The 23,750-nt window shown below is 41.0% G+C and overlaps 1 protein-coding gene across 2 annotated transcripts; it reads left to right on the top strand.

Moving 5' to 3' along the window:
- On the top strand, positions 1-22,250 carry LOC101934951 (fatty acyl-CoA hydrolase precursor, medium chain). Of its 2 annotated transcripts, none has more exons than XM_065567241.1 (13): positions 1-134; positions 6,411-6,615; positions 8,009-8,147; positions 9,954-10,087; positions 11,970-12,123; positions 12,278-12,382; positions 13,318-13,431; positions 16,850-16,990; positions 17,997-18,077; positions 18,659-18,806; positions 19,811-19,960; positions 20,790-20,862; positions 20,964-22,250. In XM_065567241.1, the coding sequence occupies exons 1-13, from the start codon at positions 125-127 to the stop codon at positions 21,148-21,150; spliced, it is 1,641 nt and encodes a 546-aa protein (XP_065423313.1). In that variant the 5' UTR covers positions 1-124; the 3' UTR covers positions 21,151-22,250. The 2 variants fall into 2 exon arrangements, with proteins under 2 accessions (XP_065423313.1, XP_065423312.1); XM_065567240.1 differs by lacking the exon at positions 1-134 and adding an exon at positions 333-949.
- Positions 22,251-23,750: the final 1,500 nt, after the last annotated feature.

Genomic DNA, 23,750 nt, shown 5'->3' with positions numbered 1-23,750 from the left:
CGGAATCAAGTCTCTCTGGCAGGCCGAGGAGCTCTCGAGGCGGGGCTGCCCCCCAGCACATACAGTCAGCAGCGCATCGTCACGGCACGCACAGGCATCAACAGTGACGCCGCTGCTGAGTCCCATGCACCGAGGTGCCTGGGGTCGGGGAAGGGGGTGGATGCAAACAACAGTCCATAATAACAATACACACTTGAAAATCAGTCCTTCTAAATTACTGGAGATATCTCATCTCCTAGAACTGGAAGGGACCTTGAAAGATCATTGAGTCCAGCCCCCTGCCCTCACTAGCAGGACCAAGTACTGATTTTGCCCCAGATCCCCAAGTGGCCCCCTCAAGGATTGAACTCACAACCATTGAGTTATGCTCCCCCCCCAGGAGATGCTCGCAAGCTCCCATGGCACCTTCCTGTGAATGTGGCACAGCAGTAACTCAGCCCAATCCCATGTACCTTCAAAGTGCTTGTTTTTTGCAACCCGTCTGAGCAATCACAAAATGCAGATTTTTGGGTTGTAAACTCCCTGGGGGCAATGACCTGTTTGTCTTTAAAATGCCAGACATGCCAGTGATCACAGAAAGAATGATGAATTGTAGAACTTCTTTGTAGGGGGTTTTGTTTAGATAAGTGATCAGGGTTGGTCTTGGTAGCTCTTGTTCAACCTGTCTCCAGAACTGACTTTTTTATCCACTTAAGGGACTGGGTGGAAATTAATTCCCTTCTAACACATACCTCCAGGACCTTTTACCTAATAGCTGTTTGGCTCTAGAGTTTAGTAACAAGCCCTTAGTCAGTCTTCTGGCAATGTGACCTTTGTGCCTGCATTTGGCAATTAAAAGAAGAGAAGTAGCAGTTGGTTAGTGTAGACATGAAAATGCAACCTGCTGTCAGGATCTGGCTGTTCGGGTCATTGATCTGTGCTGCATGGTTGGTTGTGATTGCAACTGAGGGTAAATATAAACTCCTTTACTGATGGGAAAAGTCAAGAAGGGATTTAAGCATGGGACTAGGGTGACCAGATGTCCCGATTTTATAGGGACAGTCCCGATTTTGGGGTCTTTTTCTTATATAGGCTCCTATTACCCCTCACCCCTGTCCTGATTTTTTACACTTGCTGTCTGGTCACCTTACATGGGACCCTTAAGACATTTTTAACATTTTCAGTCTGATTCTGCTAGGGTGACCCATATGAGGACTGATGAGGCCTGATATAAAATGAGCACTCTGTGAAAAGTATTCATGCACTAGGGATTTGGGGGTTTTGTTGATTACTCTAGATCTGACCTATCAGTCCTCATCCTCAAAAGACACCTGCACAACGCTTTCAAAAGACAAGCCTGGGAACTTAAATGCATAACTTTGCTAGACACTGCAAATTGTGGTCTTATAAATACATTAGATTTATAGCTTATTACAACAATCTGTAACTCACTAACCTCCCTTTTTTGTCCTATGACTACAGTGCTTGTATGTCACTTAGAACACTGGTTTTCAAACTTTTTTTCTAGCAACCTGGTTGAAGAAAATTGTTGATGCCTATGACTCAGTGGAGCTGGGGATGAGGGGTTTGGGCTGTGAGGACTGCGGGTTGGGGCCTGGAATGAGGGGTTCAGGGTTTGGGGGGCTCAGGGCTGGGGCAGAAGGTTGGGGTGTAGGAGGGGGTCAGGGCTCTGGGCTGGGGGTGCAGGATCTGGGGTGTATTTTTATCTCAATGTGAAGGAAGTTATGACATAAATCGCCATAAATCAAGCCCTAACTCATGGGCGGCGGCAGGTCCGTCCTTAGGATTTATGAGGCCCTATGCAGTATTATTAAACTGGTGCCCCTATGCCTGCGGCAGCCCGGGCTCATATGTGTATTTTAGATAAGGGCGGTCTTTTGAAGGATTTATTTTAAAAATTATATGTCTGAAGAGCCAAGCATTTAAGACTAAAGATTAATACTCAGATTGTGCATCTAAAAATCTATGCAAGGATTTTTTAGAGATGTGATTTTATAATCTTCAGCAACACACCAATGAAATATTTTTAAAGCAAATTTTAAACTAAAGTCCTGTAGACTAACATGTTCTGAGTAAATATTACAGTAATGCACAACTGTTTTTGTCAGTAAATTCAGAAACTGATAGTATATGCCTGGGGGTTGGCAAATACCTGTTAAATGGCTTCATTACCCCTTGAATGGCTCTTTAACAGTTTCAGTGTTGTGCTAATAGGTCTGGCAGGCTGGAGACTTTTTCACTTTTAAGTTCTAGATCCCCTCCAGAGGAAGACTCACCAGGCTGCAGCAAGGAAGGGTCAGAACAGGGATAGGAAGAGGCAGGATGGAGGACACTAAGACCCAAAGGTGCCCCAAATTGCTGTGCCTGGGCCCATCCAAACAGCCTAGTGTGGCCCTGCCCACGCTCCACCCCAAGGCCAGGCCTCCTCCTGCTGTTCCCAACCCTGGCTGGCTGGCTGGCCAGCCTGCCTCCAGCAAGAAGGCAGGGTGGCTGGTGCTGGGGCCACGCTCCCTGGTGCAGCAGGGCTGGGGGTGCAGCATCTGTGCTGTCTGGTGCTCTGGGCCAGGCTGCAGGGCGCATTGAAGTTGGGGGTGCTGCAGCCATGCCGCCCAGCCTCTTGGAGCACTGAGGCTGGGGGAGCTGCTGCCCAGCACCCCAGGGCTGGGACCTTGTCACCTGGGGCCACAGTGTGCTCTGGGCTCCTGTAGGGGCCTTGGGCACAAGGGGAGAGGCCAGGCGCTAGCCTCCCCCAACAACTGGGTCACTGACAACCCATGCCTCAACTTCTTTCATACCTTTGTCACAGGTTTCACATAACCAGGTCACATCTTCTTTCTCTGCCTTTTATTTCAATTCAGTTTAATCACTCCTGTGAAAGCATGTTGCACAAAATCTATTTTAATCCCTTTGATGCACACCTGTATAATAGTTCTCATCTCCTTTATGGGAGAGTAACCGATAGCCATGGGGACAGATTTTATGTTTAGCTTGGCACTAGCTAGACTTGCAATTGCCAACCTTTGCCTTGTGGTAGGTGCATTTTAGGTTTTTAATGCATCCCCTGCACTGAACAACTGTCAGCTTGACCCCCACTTCTTCCAGTCTCTCGGAGGTATGTATCATACAAGTGCAGATTTTGGATGCTTCTCCCAAAGTCATGTTCTTTGCTGTAGTCACACCAGAGGTTAATCAGAACCCTGGTGTGATCCTTTGGCTAGCTAGCAGCATGCTGGCTTGGCATCTTCTAGGGCTGTTTGGCTGAGGTGAGCTGAATACTGCAGATATTGTGCATGGAATGAAGAATTAAATGCTGTCCAGGTGTATATAAACTGGCAGGTAGCTTCAGGTACATAGGAGGCGAGTAGGAAGTGAGTAGGCAGGAAGGCCAGAAACTACAGGCTTAGAGGGCTGTCAAAACCTGAGCTGTTACCTGGGCTACAACTTAATTGCAAAGTGGGCCGGTCAGAGCCCATCTTAAAGAGGAACCTGTGCTTTAACCTGTACCCCAAGATGGGCAAGCAGGCATAGGTTCAAAGCACATGCACATGCATAAGGGTTTTGTGTGAGGATGATAGGGGGTAAGAGCATGGGTTAAGCCTGCAACATAGGCATGTCTTCTTTGTTTAATGGGCACGTATTGATTTCTTGTGTTCAGTAAATAACATCGCCTACTTTACCTTATCCTTTTTTATAAAAATCATTACACATTCATCAGAAAGAGGAAAATTATGTTGAATTAAGTCTTTTTTTTGTCTTCTGGTGGTTCATATAGATGCTAGTAGCTTTGAGCGGAGCTAATACGTGCCTCCTCAAGAGATTTGTGGGAAAAGTCATACATCATTTTGCTGTTCCCTAAAACTAAAGTACAGCCCCCATAATTCAACCAATCGTAATTCTGGTTATATTGAGCCCAATCAGTCATACAGAAAGTACAAACCAACATGGTAAAAGTGTGAGAATGGACAGATGCTTATTGTTTAAAAAATGATTATGTTGCCACAGTAGAGTTGCTCCTGAGTTAAGCGTTCTGCCTAATTAACTTTTAGATTTCAGTCAAATGACCAGGTCCTGTGGCATACCAACACCTCTCTGAAGTACTGAATGCCTTTGCTTCCCATGGACTTCAGTTGAGGGCACTCAGCATCTCTCATGATCAGGCACAAAGACTTTAGTTGAAAAGTTGGATAGATAAGGAAATGCTTATCTGCGTGATAAATTGTGGTAAATATCACACTGTCGTCTGCTGGTCTGGGCTACTATAACCACTTGTAGTCTAAGGAATAGTCAGAATGAGAGAAAGAGGAAGAAGAAATGAAAAATATCCATACTACATACATTTAAAAAGTTTAACAAACCTTAAGAAACTGCACCTCACTGCAAAAGGTTTATGGAGTGATTTTTATTATGAAAATGATTGCAGTACCTTTAAGTATTAATAATAATGTGAAGCTTTTTACTATAGTGAAAAGTTTGTAAACACTTTTGTTGCAAATCATGTATGTAGTGTAGCAAATGTACACTGTACTTTACAAACATAGTAAGTGACATATTCCTTGCCCGAAAAAGCTGACAGTCAAGGGCATCTGCACAGAGAAGACACTTACTCCTGTATGGAAACCCATTGAAATAAATGAGGTTCTTCACAATTACCCATATGGATCAGTTCAGGATTGGACATAAGTGTGAAGAAACCAGTTTGTATTTTTTCCCAGTTAATAAAAATGTAGCTGCCATTTTTATTTGTTTTAGTTTTAAAGGTGTACATGTCTTTACAGAAAGGCCAAGTTGAGTTGTGCATTTTGTAAGCCTTTTCCTGAATTTATTATGTACTCCACTTTTCTGTTTTTTGTAAGAAGAGACTCTTTGAATACAAGTTATTAAAATATGTCCATGCCATCTAGGAGGCTATCATTACATTGTATGTGTGCAAAGACTAAAGAAAATCAAACAATAAATTATGGGTGAGATTTTTAAAGTTGCCTGAGGGATTTGGATAGCCAAATCCTATTAAAACTGAATAGGAATTAGACAACCAACTCATTTAGATGCTTTGAAAATTTTAGGCTACATCTTCTCTGTGAAGTACATATGAAGTAGGGAAAGATTAACACTCAAAAGAAAGAAATCCTTCAAGCCTAAGCAGTCAGTAACAATGGTTAAAGCAAGAAGTCAGTAACATATTTGAAGGTATTCCTAAAATATCTAGCACAGACATTTTTTCCCCTTTTCAACTGTGAAGCAGCTTTAAAAAATGATCAGTAAAATACCTAGTTTGGGCCAAACCTCAGGCCAGAGAGTTAGTGCTCTGCATATAACTGGCTGTTGTGTGAGTCCTGAATCTGGCCTCCTGCATCCTTATCCTGCCACGTACCCAGCGCCTTGCTGAGGGAACACAATGGAAGGAGCACACGTGTTGGGTCCACTGAAGGGAATATATCCCTCTTACTTATTAAGATAGTTATTTGTTTCCAGCAGCACCCGAACAGTGTCTGAGCTCACGTTCTACAGGAGACAAAACAGTGAGACAGATGAAGGGTAATGCAGGGGAGTATGCTAAGTAATCAAAGTGGTGATTGGCCACTTTTCAACCATATAGTATCAGATAACTCATCATTTTTGTTCATTTTGAAAAACTTGCAGCCTATTCCAAATTACACCCCAACTCTCACTGTCAGAGCATATTCCTGCTTCTGAACTGGAAATATCAGAAAATTCTTGTAGGGAAATACTGTAAGGGAAGAAGTAGTTATTTCCACAGTACTTTTACTTTGATCTATGATAGCAAACAAATGAAAGGACTATGCTAAAAGCATTGAAGAAAGATTAATAAATTGTAAGGCCAGAAGGGACCATTGGGATCATCTTGTCTGACCTCTTGCATAACACAGGCCATTAAATTTCACCCAGTAATTCCTGCATCGAGCCCATATCTTGTGGTTGAGCTAGAAAATATATTTTTAAATACATCCAATATTGATTTAAAGATATAAAATAATAGAATCCATCATATGACTTGATAAGTTGTTCCAATGATTAATTACTATATTGTTGAAAATTTACAATTTATTTCTAGTCTGGGTTTATCTAGTCTAGATTCAGCTTTCAGTTATTGGATCTTATCATGCCTTTGTCTGCTATGTTAAAAAGCCCTCTACTATCTCAAATCTTCTCCCCACGTAGGTACTTATAGGCTATGATTAAGTCATCTCATAACCTTTTCTTGGATAATATAAATAGATTGAGCTTCTTGGTATTTCTTACAAGTACAACTTCTTATAGTACTTACAAGGATTTCACTGTAAGGCAGGTTTTCCTGGAAAAAAAGTGGAAGATTGTCTGAGCAGCATTTGATGCCCTGGGAAATCTGCCTCATTGAGAATGTGCTGATATCTTATCAATATGTTGAACAGGGCATAAAGGTGCACAACCAGAAGTGACTACCAAATATGGGCGACTTCAAGGAAAACAGACCAGCGTGAAAGGAACAGACAGGCTCGTGAATGTTTTTCTTGGAATTCCTTTTGCAAAACCACCTCTGGGATCCCTGAGATTTTCCCCACCACAACAAGCAGAGCCATGGAAAGGTCTGAGAGCTGCAACTTCCTATCCACCAATGTAAGATCCGATTGTGTCAGACTTTGCCTATCTACCCTGTTTAGTAAATGAATCTAAATTGCGTCATGTATGCCTTTTTTTTGGTTAATGAAGTTGTGTAACATTATGTATCCTAGCAAAGGAGTTCGGCTTTATTGAATGTGTTTGCATGGTAATGGTGGGTCCCATAAGAAAAATGTGAAATTCCTAAAATCCTCCAGTCGTTTCTCTTGTGAATTGAATGGTGTCCTTGTCCTTTACTAAAATAGCCCAGTAACACCACAACACTAATACACCTCTACTCCTATATAACGCGACCCGATATAACAGGAATTTGGATATAACGCGGTAAAGCAGCGCTCCGGGCGGGCGGGGCTGCGCACTCCAGTGGATCAAAGCAAGTTCGATATAATGCGGTTTCACCTATAGCGCGGTAAGATTTTTTGGCTCCCGAGGACAGCGTTATATCGAGGTAGAGGTGTATATAGTTAGAGATCCATGTGAGTGTTAACTGTGAAAACATTTGCTTTAGTTTAGAAAAATAAAATGAGAATAAGAGTCTACATTTAAATTTTGGATACTCTGCCAACCTAGTTAATGTTGCCCTCAGTAAATAAATCTGGAATATAAGCCCTGCAAGGTCAGTTTAAGTGGGGTCAAGCTGTCTGGAAAAGATATTATATGTGATTGATTTTAACTGTAATTTCAATTTTATGGCCATTGCAATAAATAATTCTTACTGTTCATCAGTGATGTTCTCTCCCACTTCCTCCTCCTCCTCCTGCTATGCAGACTCAACTGAGGTCAGGGTGACTCTTCTCAGTAGGAGTTCATAAACAACTGTGCTGTCTGCTTCATTAGCCAACATCTCCAGCATATTGGCTGGAGGGAGCTGTAGGTGATCAGGCAGCCCCTCATATAGGAGCACAGCGAATATTTCCAAATAATGCCTTTTGTAGTATTTTTGAAAATAAGTTGATAGCTTAATTTTGTTTCACACATTTCCAAGCAAAATGATTCCCCCATTGATCCACTGAGTTGGACTTTGATAAGGCAACCTGGAGCTTTAAGAGCTCCTTTGGTTATATCTTGACTTTCATGAGTTGCGCAAAGACAAAAATGATACGTGTTCAAAGTAAGAGGCAAATCTACATCATTATAACGCTAGGAGGATATGGGTGACAGAGGTTTTCTGTTGTAACTCAGGTCAGTATTTGCAATTCTTACTTAAAGCTGGTTTCCTTATTTCAAGATTAAGGTGGTGTTGTGAAATAGATATTTTTGGATCACTCTGTAAATGTGTTCAGCTTTAGAAATGCTGTTTTCTGAAATCTAGTATCAGATAAAACTAACATTATGATCATGTGTTACTATCATTTTACTGAACATTGGCATTTTCATTATATCATTAAAGGTGCCTACAAGACACTGAGTGGATAAAGACAATGACAACCGTGTTAAAAGCTGAATTTCCTCCCTTAATGGTTTCTGAAGATTGTTTATATCTGAATGTTTACACTCCTGCTCATTCAGACAAGAAGGCTAAGTTACCTGTAAGCAAACCTACTTAATAGCTATATCTGTATCTTCATCCCTGTGCTGTACTAGATTATGTTAGCGGTAAAGTAAAGCTGTAATAAAGCAAAGTTGGAAATAATGTATTTCACCTTAATTCTCTATAATGTTAAAACCGTGAACTGAGGCCCTCTAACTTCAGGTAAGATGTAGGGTATTAGGTGATAAATGTTTTTCATTTAATGCCCATTTTTCCTGGCAGCTTAGGATCTTCAAAGAACAATTTTCAGCTGAGTCAGGCTTGGTGGAGCTCATGTTGAGTTGATCAAAAGGAAACTCCCTTTTAGCTCACCTTGTAGAGCTTCTTTTTATGGATGGTGAGCGTTCAGATTTGGGAGGCACGTGCACAGCAAATCCAACTACCTCTGGATGGAGTCTGCCAGTGGTCTGCAAACCCACATAGGGTTCTGATTTTTCCCAGGCTTCTGCCCCACATACCCAGACCTGACCTGACCCCATCTGTCAGAGAATTAGCTGTAATTTCATGTCCATGGTGCTGTTTGACTCCAGCATTAAATCCCTCCTATTGAATCTGTTCTCTCTGTCCACAAATCTAGAACTCATTCAGATCCTCTTGATCTCCTGTGATGAATGCTGCAACATCCTTCTCTCTGGCCTCCTTCCCATCTACATTGCCCCCTCTTCAGTCCACACAAAATGCAGCTGCTGCCTTGTCTCATCTTGATCATCTGCTTTATATGCCACTGTGATCACACCAGCCCCTCTTTGAATCTTTCTCCACTTCAGGGCATCAAGATCAGTCTTCTAGCCTTCACCAAGGGCCTTTGTAATTCTGCCCCTCCTCACTTATCTTACCTCTTCTCTTATGTTATCACACATACCTCTCACCCACTTTCTCTGCACTGCAAATGATGCTAGCCTTGATACCCTATTTGTCTGCTTCTCTCACAACCTTCTCCTCGCTTTCTTCCATGCTGCTACCTGTGCTTGGAATGCTCATCCTGATCTGATCTGTAGGGCCCTTTCCTTTCATATCCTTCCCTAAGGCCTACTTCTTCCATGACACTTACAAGTTATTAGCCAGCCAGGGCATCTGTATATTTCATTTAAATTAATCTTTTACTCCATCATAATGTGCACTAGCCTTCTCGGTTATCCTGTAACTTTACTAATGTTAACCTATCCTTCCTCTCGCAGCTTCCCACTACTGTTCTCTTACCCCTTTTCATTGTGTCAGATCTGAAATTGGCTTGTAAGTTGGGATCGTGACTTCTTACCTATATTGCAAGGTGTTCATTACTCCCTTGGGTGCTGTAAAATAATAAAAAATAATCATCATAGTTCTGCTGAGTCACAGAGCACCTTTGTTAGAAATACAAAGTCAAGAGCCATGAATTATATAGCAAACAATCAAACAAAAAAAAATGCTGAATATTATTTCAATAAGATAACTTGGTTAGTATAAATAGCCTCTGACACCCTTTGAAATTTCAAAGCACTGTACATAAGTATAAGTGAATGACACTGGGTAAAAAGGATATTTAAAATTACATTATCATTTTCTTGGTGACAAAAGTAAATAAAAATGTATTGGTCCTTAGCATGGGCCACTTGTCACACTTCTAACAGAGTAAATGTTGTACATAAACAACAGTTTGTTTTCTCTTTGTTTAGCACTATCTAAAACTGAACAGTTGTTTTAAAAATAATAATCCTGTTTATAAAAATTGCAACCTGCAACCCTTTGATTTGTATTTGACATTTATTAAAAAATTAGCAAGTTCATTGTTACAAGTAGTTCTAACTGATTCTGCTCTTTTCAGGTTATGGTGTGGATCCATGGAGGAGCTTTGCTGAATGGTGGGGCTTCGATATATGATGGGTCAGCACTATCTGCCTATGAAAATGTGGTGGTGGTAGCTGTCCAGTATAGGTTAGGTATCATTGGATTCTTTAGGTGAGACATGTTTTGTTACTATGAATCTGCTTAAACAAGGTACTCTGTTTAAAACACACACACTGTGTGTGTGTGTGTGTATGTATGTATGTATGTATGTGTATGTGTATATGTGTATATATATATACAGCGCGCACACACGCACATACTCACTCCATGATAGGAAGTACGCTCATGATGAGTGAGCATGAATTTCTTTAGGCCCAAAGCTGAGGTGTTTGAAGAAGAAACATATAACCTCTTCTTCCTTTCTTACTGCACAATTGCAGCATCTTTTTTCCAAGTAATTAATTTTATTATTGCTTTTCATTTTTAATGACAAAAAGCACCTATCCCGTTCTACTCTGGATGTCCTGACATCAGTTAAAAATTCACAGTCAAACAAAAAATTATAAAATACAGAAAGCTAATCTGGTCAGCCTAAACCTATAATGGTGACCGATTTCCGAGTGGTAGCTATGTTAGTCTGTATCAGCAAAAACCACGAGGAGTACTTGTGGCACCTTAGAGACTAACAAATTTATTTGGGCATAAGCTTTCGTGGGCTAAAACCCACTTCATTAGATGCATGGAGTGGAAAATATAGTAGGAAGATATATATACATAGTTCATGAAAAGATGGGGGTTGCCTTATCAATTCTAATGAGACAATTCAATTAAAGTGGGCTATTATCAGCAGAAGGAAAAAAACTTTTGTAGTGGTAATCAGGATGGCCCATTTCAAACAGTTGACAAGAAGGTGTGAGTAACAGTAGAAGGAAAATTAGCATGGGGAAATTAGTTTTTAGCTTGTATAATGACCCATCCACTCCCAGTCTTTATTCAGGCCTAATTTGATGGTGTCCAGTTTGCAAATTAATTCCAGTTCTGCAGTTTCTCGCTGGAGTCTGTTTTTGAAGATTTTTGGTGAAGAATTGCCACTTTTAAGTCTGTTATTGAGTGACCAGGGAGGTTGAAGTGTTTTCTGACTAGTTTTTGAATGTTATAATTCTTGACTCAGATTTGTGTCCGTTTATTCTTTTGCGTAGAGACTGTCTGGTTTGGCCAATGTACATGGCAGAGGGGCATTGCTGGCACATGATGGCATATATCACATTGGTAGATGTGCAGGTGAATGAGCCCCTGATGATGTGGCTGATGTGGTTAGGTCCTATGATGGTGAATAGATATATGAACAGAGTTGGCAACAAGGTTTGTTGCAGGGATGGGTTAGTGTTTTTGTGTGTGTGTAGTTGCTGGTAAGTATTTGCTTCAGGTTGGAGGGCTGTCTGTAAGCGAGGACTGGTCTGTCTCCCAAAGTCTGTGAGAGTGAGGGATCATCCTTCAGGATAGGTTGTAGATTCTTGATGATGCGCTACAGAGGTTTTAGTTGGGGGCTGAAGGTGATGGCTAGTGGCGTTCTGTTACTTTCTTTGTTGGGCCTGTCCTGTAGTAGGTGACCTCTGGGTACTCTTCTGGCTCTGTCAATCTGTTTCTTCTCCAATCCCTCAGAAAGAGACAAACACCTACAGGATCTCTATCAAGCGTTCTTAAAATTACAATACCCACCTGCTGAAGTGAAGAAACAACTCCTCGTTGTTTAAACCTATAATGTAACTTAATATGTGCCTGTTGCTAAATGCTCTGTCTGCAATATTCTGTTGTCTGGAGTTCATGTGTATAGTAGAAAACTATTCCTTTGAAAATCAAGCAGCGATCAACAGTGGCCTGCAGTACTCAAAGCCATGCATTGGGGCTCAGAAATAGACTTTCAATAAGCTGATGTAAGAATAAAGTATCAGCATGGTTTTCATTCTGTAGAGCCAGTATTATATGCCCAACAATAAGGAATAAATAGCCAGTGGTTTTACTACTAATACCCTATATACACTTCTGATTTCAGTACTGGTGATGAACATGCTCGTGGAAACTGGGGCTTATTGGATCAAGTGGCAGCTTTGCAGTGGGTTCAGGAAAATATTGATTTTTTTGGAGGAGATCCAGAGTCTGTTACTATATTTGGAGAGTCTGCAGGAGGATTCTGTGTTGGAGCACATGTAAGTTTCCAATAGATACCTTTGTATTAAGAACACTCAGTAAGTCTAAAATCAAGCCTCACTTTTAAATCTAGCTTCTGAAGTAAAGTCAGTCATGGATTGTATCAAATTTGCATTTTAATATGTAAATTATATTCTTGTTTTTTGTTTGTAGATTTTATCACCATTGTCAAAAGGTTTGTTCCATAAAGCCATATCAGAAAGTGGAGTTGCTCAACTTCCTGGCTTCTTTATTTCCCATCCTCAAGCAGTTGTTAATGTAAGTTTTCAGTATTACCTTAACAGTATTCCTCTAAAATACCAAGTTTCCAATGCCTGACACCTTCTCAAAGCTGAGTTTCAAATTAGCAACCATGTGTTTGCACCCTGCTGTCCTTTCCTGATGGAGAAAGATGATCTCAAAGGTTTTATTTATAGTTTCTCCTACTTTAACAAAAATTTTAAACTGAAAATATCACGTTCTGATTTCCCTCTTTTTCTGTAGGACCTCTGCAATTCTAGGAGGACTTTGAATGTAACCTCACAAGAGGCTAATGCCTGAGCTGCAACTCTGCTAGTTGCTAACTAAAGAAAGAGGGGATGTAGAGTTTTAGACTGTCTGGATCTAGTTGCAATAATCTGCCAAACTCAACAAATTCATTTATTTAACTTGGAACCGGGAGAAGTCCACATCAGGTGTCAGAGTCCTGTGCTGTTACATTCAAAATCCGTGAGGAAAAATAGGAGTTAGAACTTGATTTTTCTAATGTTTTAAAAAAAATGTTAGGAGAGGAGGAAGTCCTAGACATTACAAAGGCAACAGAAAAAGAACTGCAATCAAAGTAATAAGAGTTTACACTAGAATTACAACTGAGAACCATCAAAGCATATATCTATTGAAGATTAAGGCAGCTTTTATAAATAGCCTGTTTTGCTTTGAATATTGCAGAGAAAACAGAAAGTAGTCTTCAAACACGGGGCCTGCAGACTCCTGTTCATATCTCCATACACCATAATCTGTGTGTATCTATATTTTCACACACCCACCATTTGCCCTAAAGCAAGAGATGTGTGAAATGGAGAGTTGACATCTGCCCACTGGTAACTTGTCTGTGGTGAGCACTTTTTAAACTCCATCATACTAGAGCAGTTGTGGTTATTGATGTTTTGTCTTTATCACACCACTCTCATTCATTCTTTTTTTTTTTTAAACAGTTGCAGGTAATTGCTAATATATCTGGCTGTGAGACAACCAGTTCTGCAATGGTTCACTGTTTAAGGAAGAAAATGGATAAGGAAATAATGACCCTGAGTGCTGATCTAATTAAGGTAGGTGAGAGTTGCTAATTTAGGAGCTACCCCAAGGCTCATTAAGATCAATAGAAAGACTCCCATTGACTTCAGTGGGCTTTGGATTGGCCCTTAATGCAGTTACTGATATTTAGGGCTTGTCTACATTTACACTGTGCCCTTGCAGCCCTTCCGTGAAGATGCTGAATGGGAGAGCTTCTCTCATCAGTGTAGGTACTCCACCTCCCCAAGAGGTGGTCGCTGGGTCAGTGGGAGAAGCCCTCTTGTTGATATAGTGCTGTCAGCACTGAGGATTAGGTCAGTATAACTGTGTCCGTCAGGGGTGTGGAAAATCCACACCCTGGAGTGATGCAGTTGTACTGACACAAGTTCCTAGCGTAGACCAGGATTGAGCGTTTCATACAAGGATGGTCCACTGAGTTGCAGAATTTGAATCCACATTTCAAACTCCACAAAGAGTATCTGAATCCAGGACTTGGGTTCAAGCCCATTTTTAATTTTATGACATTTATTACTTGTTTATTCTGCTACCCACTGATTCTACACCCACACAAAGCTTATTGCAGTTTTATTTCTGATTATTTATAGTACATCTGCACACTGAGGCTTCTGTATCAAGCATTAGCATGGGAAAGTAAGCAGGCTTCACAGAGCCAGCTGTCAGCAGATAGAGTGAATTCAGGAATGCCTCCATTTCTGTGAAGGGGATTTCAGGGTAGAGAGGAAAAGGAGCAACAGCAGCAGCTGTGGGGAATGGAGAGTTGGCCTCGGGAGTATGTGAGTGACAATGGAGCTCCCAAATGTAAAGTTAAAAGACCATTAATGTTTTCTTTGGAAGGAGGTTCTAGTGGTCTAAAACTCTCTTCTGTGGCCCAAAAGTCCTCAGGGGACAACTGGCTGGCCCTCTCCCCAATCCTATGATCTTCCAGAAGCACCCAGATGGCTCACTTCAGTCTCCAGAGACTACAGGGGAGCCAATACCTGTCCACTGGGCTATTGGCCAGGCGAGTAAAGAGCCTTCTGGAAGAGAAGCTTTTTCTCTGTTTTCACCCTCCTCAGTCTAGCAGTGATGCTGTTGCTGCTAAACGCAGCTTGGGAACAGAGACATGCAGTGTTCTGTGGACTTAGACATCTACCAGATTTGCATCCACAAATGCGGTTTGTATATGCACACCAGATTTTATGTGCACTAAGCGTTAATCTTAGAAACAAAAAACTTGGCACCCTCAATTTTAGACACCAGGTGAGGCCACTTTGAAAATGGGCCCCTAAACATTTGTAATTCTATTCTGTCATTTCCAGATATGTTGTTCCAGAAATGTATGTTAGCATTGCAAGAAAATATATCCTCTATTCCAGAAAGACTGGACGTATGTGTGCTCATTTTAGTGCCAAAGGGGGTGGCCACACCCTTACTTGGGATTATTTTAATGTTCTTGGGCTCTTCATACTTTATTTTTCACAACAGGTGAGCAGCAGCTGTTCAGGTCAGTGCTGCTGCTCACCTGTTGTGAAAAATAAATTAATGGTCCCTGTCAAACTGGGAAATATAGCTAGCACACAGGGAATGTTTCCAGTGCCAGAGTCATTTTTTCTTAGAAGGCAGAATTAAAGTACGTTACACAGCAGTATAAATGCCACTGCTGGTAATTTACCATCCTCTCTTTTGTAGTCATGTAAACGGTTCTTTGAAATTCTTCCATATTATTGTAGTCTTAATTATACTGTGACGTTGTGCAGTCTATATGGTTTTATAAAAATATGATAAGTGAATATAATGTAACTGGAATATGCTTCATGCAAAAGGTCTCTTGTTAGGTATCATTACAAAGTTTATAATCTACTGAGTGTGATCATGCTATTTGTATAAATGTACCACTCTTGTATCTAAAACTAGAAATATAAAATATAACTCTGAGGGCCTATTGTAATTATGTAAAGTGTGGGCCATTAATGATGGTTTGGAATCTTGATGACTCCCATTGTCTGCAGATGGCTGTATTTACCTGAGAGTCTTCCTGTATATGTGTGTGCTGGCAAGTGAGTAATGAAGTCTTGCAGTGACATGTGATCATGTCACCTGAACTGGAATCCATCTTTAACCTGGTGCTTTTCCAGTGGGGGGGGGGGGGAGGAGGTGAAACCCAGAGGGACAAAGGGGTCCCGCCTTATGCAAAAGATATATAAAGGGGTGGAAGAGAACAAGGGGGGAGAGGAGCCATCATGAAGAATCCCCTAGCTATCACCTGAGCTGCAACAAGAGCTGTACCAGGGGAAAGAATTGTGCCCAGGCCTGGAAGGTGTCCAGTCTGAGAAAAAACTTACTGAAGCATCTCTGAGGGTGAGATTATCTGTATTCAGTTTGATTAGGCATAGATTTGCGCATTTTATTTTATTTTGCTTGGTGACTTACTTTGTTCTGTCTGTTACTACTTGGAACCACTTAAATCCTATTTTCTGTATTTAATAAAATCACTTTTTATTTAGTAATTTACTCAGAGTATGTATTAATACCTGGGGGAGCAAACAACTGTGCATATCTCTCTATCAGTGTTATAGAGGGCGAACAATTTATGAGTTTGCCCTGCATAAGCTTTATGCAGGGTAAAACGGATTTATTTGGGTTTAGACCCCATTGGGAGTTGAGCATCTGAGTGCTAAAGACAAGCACACTTCTGTAAGCTGTTTTCAGGTAAACTTGCAGCTTTGAGACAAGTGATTCAGACCTGGGTCCATGTTGGAGCAGATGGGAGAGTCTGGCTCAGCAAAACAGGGTGCTGGAGTCCTGAGCTGGCAGGGAAAACAGAAGCAGGGATAGTCTTGGCACATCGGGTGGCAGCTCCCAAGGGGGTTTCTGTGATCCAACCCGTCACATATACATCTTGTACAAATCAAGCCAATAACACACATTTCCAAGGTTCATTCAGCTGACATATTCATCTTGGCCATCTGTAGTGGGGCATTCTAAAGTGCTCGGCCCAACCTATCTGCTTGCATTGAAATCAATGGGTGTTTTATTATTGACTTCTGTTGGCCTAACTCTGCTCCCACTGAATGGTTAAAATCTCACACCTAGTTTTTATTTTGTTGTAACCTTCCTTATTCATTTCCCAGTATGCAAAACTCTGCCATATTTTTCCTCCATGCACCCACATATTTCTGACATGGAAAAGGTGAAATAGACATAACATACCCCACACATACATTGGGTAGATATTCCACAAGGAAGCACATGAGAAAGTAATAAAAATAGCCTGAGACTTGAGGGCTTTGTTAATTGCTTTTACAGCCCTCTTCTGTGTTGGATTGTAACATGTTAGAACTTGTGAGTAGTTATTTTAGTCTTGGCTCGGCTCAGCTCAGCAGTGGGAATTTTGCAATGGCATCTAGAGGAAGAAATAATTATAAAACAATATATTGATTTTTTTTCTTACAGCAAATGGCATATGTCCCTGCAGTTATAGATGGTGTGTTTATTCCAAAGAAACCCGAAGAGCTGCTGGCTGCCAAAGAATTCAGTACCGTGCCATATATAATAGGAGTAAATAACAATGAATATGGCTGGATTATTCCTTCAGTAAGACATGTTCAGTGACTTTTCTACACTAATCAATGTGTTACAAAATATGAGATTGTTCCATAGGACCCAGAATCAGGGTATAGTCCCCTCACATGTAGTGTTTTAAATAGAGCTCTGCCATCCCATGGTCTACACTCTGTTCTTACTCCTGTAAATCAGACAGCACTCCGTGATGTCATTGCTATCAGTGGACTGTGGATCAGGTTCATACTGAATTAGCCTTGCCCCTCTTTTAAATGCATTGGGGTTGACATCTCCCAGCAAATGTTTTAATTTCTTCTCTAATGTCTCACAGAGTCTAAGCATATTGTACATTTATTTGTCTTTCCAAAGAGTTTGCCAGGAGCCTAGAACATACGGCCAATATGTCGTGTGTTCTGTGAGAGTTTTGATTAATCCCACTATTTATATTTTCATTGAATAATAACTCTAATTTTTGTGTGAAGACTTTTAGACATGTAACTTTTGTTAAAGGAACATGTTTTAATGTGTGCTGTCAAACTGTCTTCAGAGAATGGTACTAAATCTGATCTCTGGTATCAGTATGTCCAAATGGCTTTCAGTAACTCAGACAGTCACAATTTGGGGGGAGGGATAGCTCAGTGGTTTAAGCATTGGCCTGCTAAACCCAGGGTTGTGAGTTCAATCCTTGAGGGGGCCACTTAGGGATCTGGGGCAAAATCAGTACTTGGTCCTGCTAGTGAAGGCTGGGGGCTGGACTTGATGACCTTTCAAGGTCCCTTCCAGTTCTAGGAGATAGGATATCTCCATTAATTTATTTTATTATTATTAACTTTTGGTGCCCATCTGCTCAACCATCAAGCATTTTTCCGGTTGCTTAAATAATTTAGTATTTAAAGAATACATTTATATGTAATAAATGATTAATGATCATTATTGGCTAGTATAAAATGGAGCAGTGAGTAGTTATGAATTAAATAACACATGGTATCAAATAATTTTAATTAATATAAAAAGGGAAAACTGTATTTTAACTATACAGGCATCTAACTTTCCTGGCATAGAAGAAGGGATGGAGAAACAAACCATAATCTCATCATTGCAGCTGACATTGTCACTATTGGTAAGAGACCAGGAGGTTAATTTGGATGATATTTTAATATTCATTTTAAACCCGCTTCACATTTGGGGCTATATGATGCTATTGGCACAATCTCATTTTTGCAGTATCTATGCATTCAGTGGCTTAATAGTGGATTCCAGACCTAACTTTGGCTCCTCTGGTGTCATCCCCTGTGAAAGGATGGAACATTAGGAATTGGTGACTCCGTACTGCCGTATACTATGAGGCACAAGGGGAGTAAATAAAAGAAGATACCTACACTGAAACTAATAGTGTCTTCTGTGCCCCTCCAGCCCCTTCAAAGAGGTGGTTTCCTTTAACATGAGCTGTGTATGACTATTCTTTTCCTGTTCTTGTTTATCACTATTACGTTATTTTATAATTGTATTCCTTAGGGAATGTGTATACATTGAATCTCTACTGTCCAGAGTGGTTCCAAAATGCCACGTCACTTCTGGCTTCTCCAGCACTAATCAAAAACCAGTGGATAGTATTTATTAATTCATGACTGAGAAAAAGCTCTCGAGAGTGAAGCATACTAAATGCTGCCATTAATGTTGTATTCCCATCCTTTATTACAGAGGTTTCCATCTGAATCTGTGTCTGTGGTAGCAGATGAATATTTAGGAGACACAGATGACCCTGCTGAGCTGCGAGAACTATTTCAGGATATGATGGGAGATATCATCTTTGTTATTCCAGCTCTTCAAGTGTCTAAATATCATAGAGGTGAATTTCCAATCAACCTCAAAAATTCAGACCAATTCCCAGTTGGCACTCAGCTGAGAATAAATCATTGTAGCACTAAATTTGTATTATGGCAAAATTCTCATTGATTCAAGATTTGGCCCTTGCACGTGATAATTTTCTGCCAGGCTGCTCTCTCCTCCCATGCTGTTTCCTTCAGTGGAGAAACTCATTTAGGACCTATCCAAATGGAAAGTCAAGGGAAAGACTTCTGTTGTCTTCAGTAGGCTTTGGTTCATACCCTTATCTCCCTTTGTTTGGAAAAAGTTTTGTCTGCATTTTTCTCCAGTTTAGACTGTGCTTTCTGAAGAGTAAAACTTGGTACTGGTGGTTATCCTTCTCCAGTCTAGCCCACCTTTACTTTGTCAACGCTTTCTTTGTTACTAGATCCTATTGCTCGTTCTAGTATCCGATATTGGAGAGAGTACTCTGAGTCAGGCAGGATCAAGTTTTATGCAGCAGAAATAAATTACATGAAAGAACATAACATGTTAACACTGAGGTTGGATTTCCTCAGCTAAACCAGGAGCTAATAGATGTTTCTCCTATGGTAACTCCCTAATATTTTTTCAGTCAATATGCCAAAACATTGTTTCTTCATTTAGTATTGGATGCAGCTAAAAATACTTTGGCCCCAAGTTCATTTAGTTCTAATTATTCTGTATCCAATACTATTGTCGGGTCTTGGGTGGTGGTGTGTGTTTTTTAGATAGAGAGGGAGGGATATTAAATCAGTTAATTTAGTCTGCTCGTACCCCAGCCTCTTGTATTTTCTGAAATCTAGTTCAGAAACAACTGATTCTAAACCTTAGCTGAGCTAGAATTTTAGTTAGCATCTCATTTCAAGATTTAATCTACTGCAGCCTTTTAAAATATGAAAAGAGATTTCAGAACGTGCATGAAGCTGTTGATCTGATTTAATGGTTCCCTATGGAAAGTACAGGAATTGTAATCTTGGCTTTGATTCTCACTGTTTTCTTGTTTAGACTCTGGTGCTCCTCTCTACTTTTATGAATTTCAGCATCGACCCAGTACTTTTAAAGATACTAAGCCAGATTTTGTAAAGGCGGATCATGGAGATGAAGTTGGCTTTGTCTTTGGTGGGCCGTTCTTGAGAAGTGATGCAGTCATAATTGGTAAGGACTCATCTTTCAGATATTATTTTTTCATTGTAAAGTAGATCTAGTTCACATTATGGATGCATACTTGTCTTTTAAACAAATACGACCCACACTTTGTTGAATTAAGTACTTTTGCAAACAAAAAAAAGATGTGTAAGTTATTTTTTTTTCATTAACTTTGGTTTTTTTCCTAACAACACTGGTGTACTTTTTTGTTCTTCCCTTCTTCCTGCCACATAATTTAAGCTCGGACATTTTTTTTCTTTTATTGAGGGTTATCTTTAAAGTGGTACTTGCGGCATTTTCTTTCTACACCCTGTTGAATCTTTTAAACCTGTATGTGGAAATACGTGTATATTGACAAACCAGTTTTCCGCCTTTGCATCAGGATTATGATGTGGTTTTGAATTTCGCATACATCTATTCTGTGAACTTGTCTTCACAGCTCTTTTTTTTTTTTTCATTGTACCTTCCCGCTTCTCTAAGGGAATGACTAGGAGTAGCAGCTTTACATGATCTGTTGAGATGCAAACATATTTATATATGATTTTAGAACAAGGACTTAATGATCTAATCTGCACAATGCTCAGGAACATATATAATGAAATACCTCATCATTCTTTTGCCTGGAAAACTTTGAAAATACTAGCGTTAGACAGGCTAGAATAATATCTAAACAATAAAAATCTGTAAGCATCATTCCCTATTAAGCAATTCTATTGCAACTTGTATCTTGAATAGTCTGATGCACTCATGCTTTGATATTATGTATGTACAATTTCAAACATTTTGTTTTGGTTTTTTACTTTACAAGATAGTTACATTTACATATTCTCCCTTTCAGCTGAGGCTACAGAGGAAGAGAAACACCTCAGCCGAACGATAATGAAATATTGGGCTAACTTTGCACGAAATGGGTGAGAATAATGCTATAATAATATATTGTGTTGTAACATTTGAATTTGTTTAATCTCAATAAATTAAATGGGGATTTTATTCTTCATGCTGTCATTTCCAGAAATCCTAATGGCGAGGGTTTGGTGGAATGGCCGGTCTATGACTTGAATGACCAATACCTGGAATTAAATTTAAAGCAAAAGAAAGCAGAGAAACTGAAAGGGAACAGAATGGAGTTCTGGACAAAGATCTTCCCTGAACAAGTGAAGAAAATAACTGAAGACAGGAAAGAGCACTCAGAGTTATAAATGATGATGTTTAAATTTGTATCTTTCAATTTGTCACAGCAAAATTCTACCAGCTAATATTGGTTCAATAGAAAAAGTTTAATCATGTTAGCACGTTTTTTTTTTTTTAGTTTGATTGAGGGACATGAGAGCAAAGCTCTGGACATTATAGAGATTTTGTTGCTAACTAGCAACTAACAAAGAGGAAAACTCCAGATCATTTACATTAAATAATAGGAGATATTAACAATTGAAACAGTGGATTAACTCCCCAACAGAAGTAATTGAGGCTCTGTCACTAGGGGTATTGGAGGGGAAGACTAGATATAGTATTTAGGGATTTAATGTAAAGGATAATCTTGTATTAGAGGAAGTACAGGGAGATAAAACTCTGTATCTCAGGAAGAGACTCAGCTTCTGAGATATGAATCCAACATGGAGTGTATCTTTTAAACAGTAACACATATTCCCCTCAAATATCTACATTTTGATCCTGGACTGGAATAAAATGTTTGGAACAGAAATGATTTCAAATATCAGAAAAGTCTGATGGGGAAATATTAAAAATATAGGGCCAAATTATATCCTGAGATGCATGCTTCTGTTTCCTCAACCAGACTTTGAATGATGCTAGGTAGGGCTTTTTATTTTATATTAATGCTTTGGAGAATTTTTTTTTTTAATTGTAAATGGAAGATCCCACATGCAAAAGTTGTTAGCCAATCTCAATGTACGTACACATATATGTAATATTGCTGAAAGCTTAACCATGCTCTCTCATACCAAACACAGTGTAAATAACTCACCAAGAAAAGAAACATTAACATCTTTTTTCCAAAATTAAAACCATCTCTTTTATCATCTGACATTTTTCAGTAATATTTTCACTTGTAAAATTGCACAACATTCTATTTTGTATCAGATAATTTCCCTTTTCTGATTAATTTGTCTTTTACTCTTCTCTGGATAAATCAAAGCAATGGAAAATGAAATAATCTGAGCCACTGAAATTTTCTTTGTTTACTGAGACCTCAGATTTTATGTCATTGTTGTGTGTGATCAAAAATAGATAAAAATTTTAATACAATAACAGCAATAAAGATGTGATCCTCAAACAAAAATTAGTTGTATGTATTAAGTAACTATTTAAAGTCGTCCCAGTGTCACTCACAATGTTACATACTGAAATGCTCATCATACAAAGACAGGATTCTACTTATAATCAAGATGAATAAGTATGTATAGTACTGCATGTTTCAGCCTGGAATCTCTCTTTGGAAGACACCTTCAGAAGCTCCGTCCAGATGTTTAGACTGTTCTGAAATTGTTTTCAAGCATGTTAAATCCATCCCTGCAGGGTGGATTAAGGCTAAGGCAGGGTGCTTATGATTTGGAACTCGTGCCAGCTAGATCAAGAAGGCAGAGCAGCCAGAAGCAACACACAGCTCAGATGATTGCTGTGGACCAGCTGGGTTGATTCATTTAGGAGGAAGCTCAAGGACTCAGATGTGGGAAAAGGAAGAAAAGAACCCATCTGCTAGGGTTACCATACGTCCGGATTTTCCCGGACATGTCCGGCTTTTTGGTCCTCAAATCCCCCTCCGGGGGGAATTGCCAAAAATCGGACATGTCCTGGAAAATAGGGAGGCAGGGGTCGTGGGGCTTGGGTCCGGGCTGGAGCCGCTAGGGCCAAGGCCAGAGCCAGAGCCGCTGGGGCCGGTGGGTGCTCGGCTGCTGGCCGGCGCCGCTCGCTCTGCCAGGGCCGGAGCCGGGCCGGAGCCACTCGGACGGAACCTGGGCCCAAGCTGAGCCGGCCAGAGCCACTGGGACCGGGGCTGCTTGGCCGCCGGCTGGCGCCGCTCGGCCAGGGCCAGGCCGAAGCTGCTCAGCCGGAACCGGGGCCCGAGCCGAGCCGCTGGGACCGGGACTGCTCGGCCGCCGGCTGGTGCTGCTCGCCCAGGGCCAGGGCCAGGGCTGGCGCGCTCGGCCGGAACCGGGGCCCAAGCCGAGCCGGGCCGGAGACGCTGGGGCCAGAGCCGGCCGCCGGAGGGAGCCACTCAGCTACGGGGGCCCGGCTGGGGGGGCCGGACTGGGCCGTGCCTCCTCGCGCCCTGCCCAGCCCCAGTTTACCTGCTGCCTGCCTGCTTCAGGCTTCCCGCTAATCAAATGTTCGCGGGAAGCAGGGGAGGGGGAGGAGCAGGGGGGCGAAGCATTCAGGGTTGGGGCGGGGCTGGGGGTGGAGTTGGGGTGGGGCCAGGGCCCCGTGGAGTGTCCCTTTTTTGGACACTTAAAATATGGTAACCCTACATCTGCAGAAGCTGAAAGGGAAAGTCCAGCCTGCAGAGGGGCTGGACTGAGAGAGGACTGCTTGTGAGAAACAGAAGCTTGGTGGATCTGACCCCAGTATGGCAAGATTGTTCCCCCAGACTGCAGTGGTTCTAAGCAGCACTTCCCTGATGAACACTACAGGGGTATGTGTATCTGAAGACACAAAGCCCTTCTGGAACTCCACTGTGGCGTGCTGAGGAAAGGTGCCTGCTGCACCGCCCCTTGAGACTGCAGCATACCCACCTGCCAGCCAGCTAGTTCCACTCAGCCCATAGCCCTATCCCTTCTTGCTG

The sequence above is a fragment of the Chrysemys picta genome, chromosome 14, assembly GCF_011386835.1.
Source record: "Chrysemys picta bellii isolate R12L10 chromosome 14, ASM1138683v2, whole genome shotgun sequence".
NCBI lineage: Eukaryota > Metazoa > Chordata > Testudines > Emydidae > Chrysemys > Chrysemys picta.
This window is presented reverse-complemented; position numbering and strand designations above follow the sequence as displayed.

Excerpts from the sequence above, each read along its gene's own strand:
- LOC101934951 (XM_065567240.1), top strand. The coding sequence starts at position 868 with ATGAAAATGCAACCTGCTGTCAGGATCTGGCTGTTCGGGTCATTGATC. Across the intron at positions 19,961-20,789 it reads AAGTGATGCAGTCATAATTG|CTGAGGCTACAGAGGAAGAG; the intron begins GTAAGGACTCAT and ends TCTCCCTTTCAG. Across the intron at positions 20,863-20,963 it reads GCTAACTTTGCACGAAATGG|AAATCCTAATGGCGAGGGTT; the intron begins GTGAGAATAATG and ends TGTCATTTCCAG.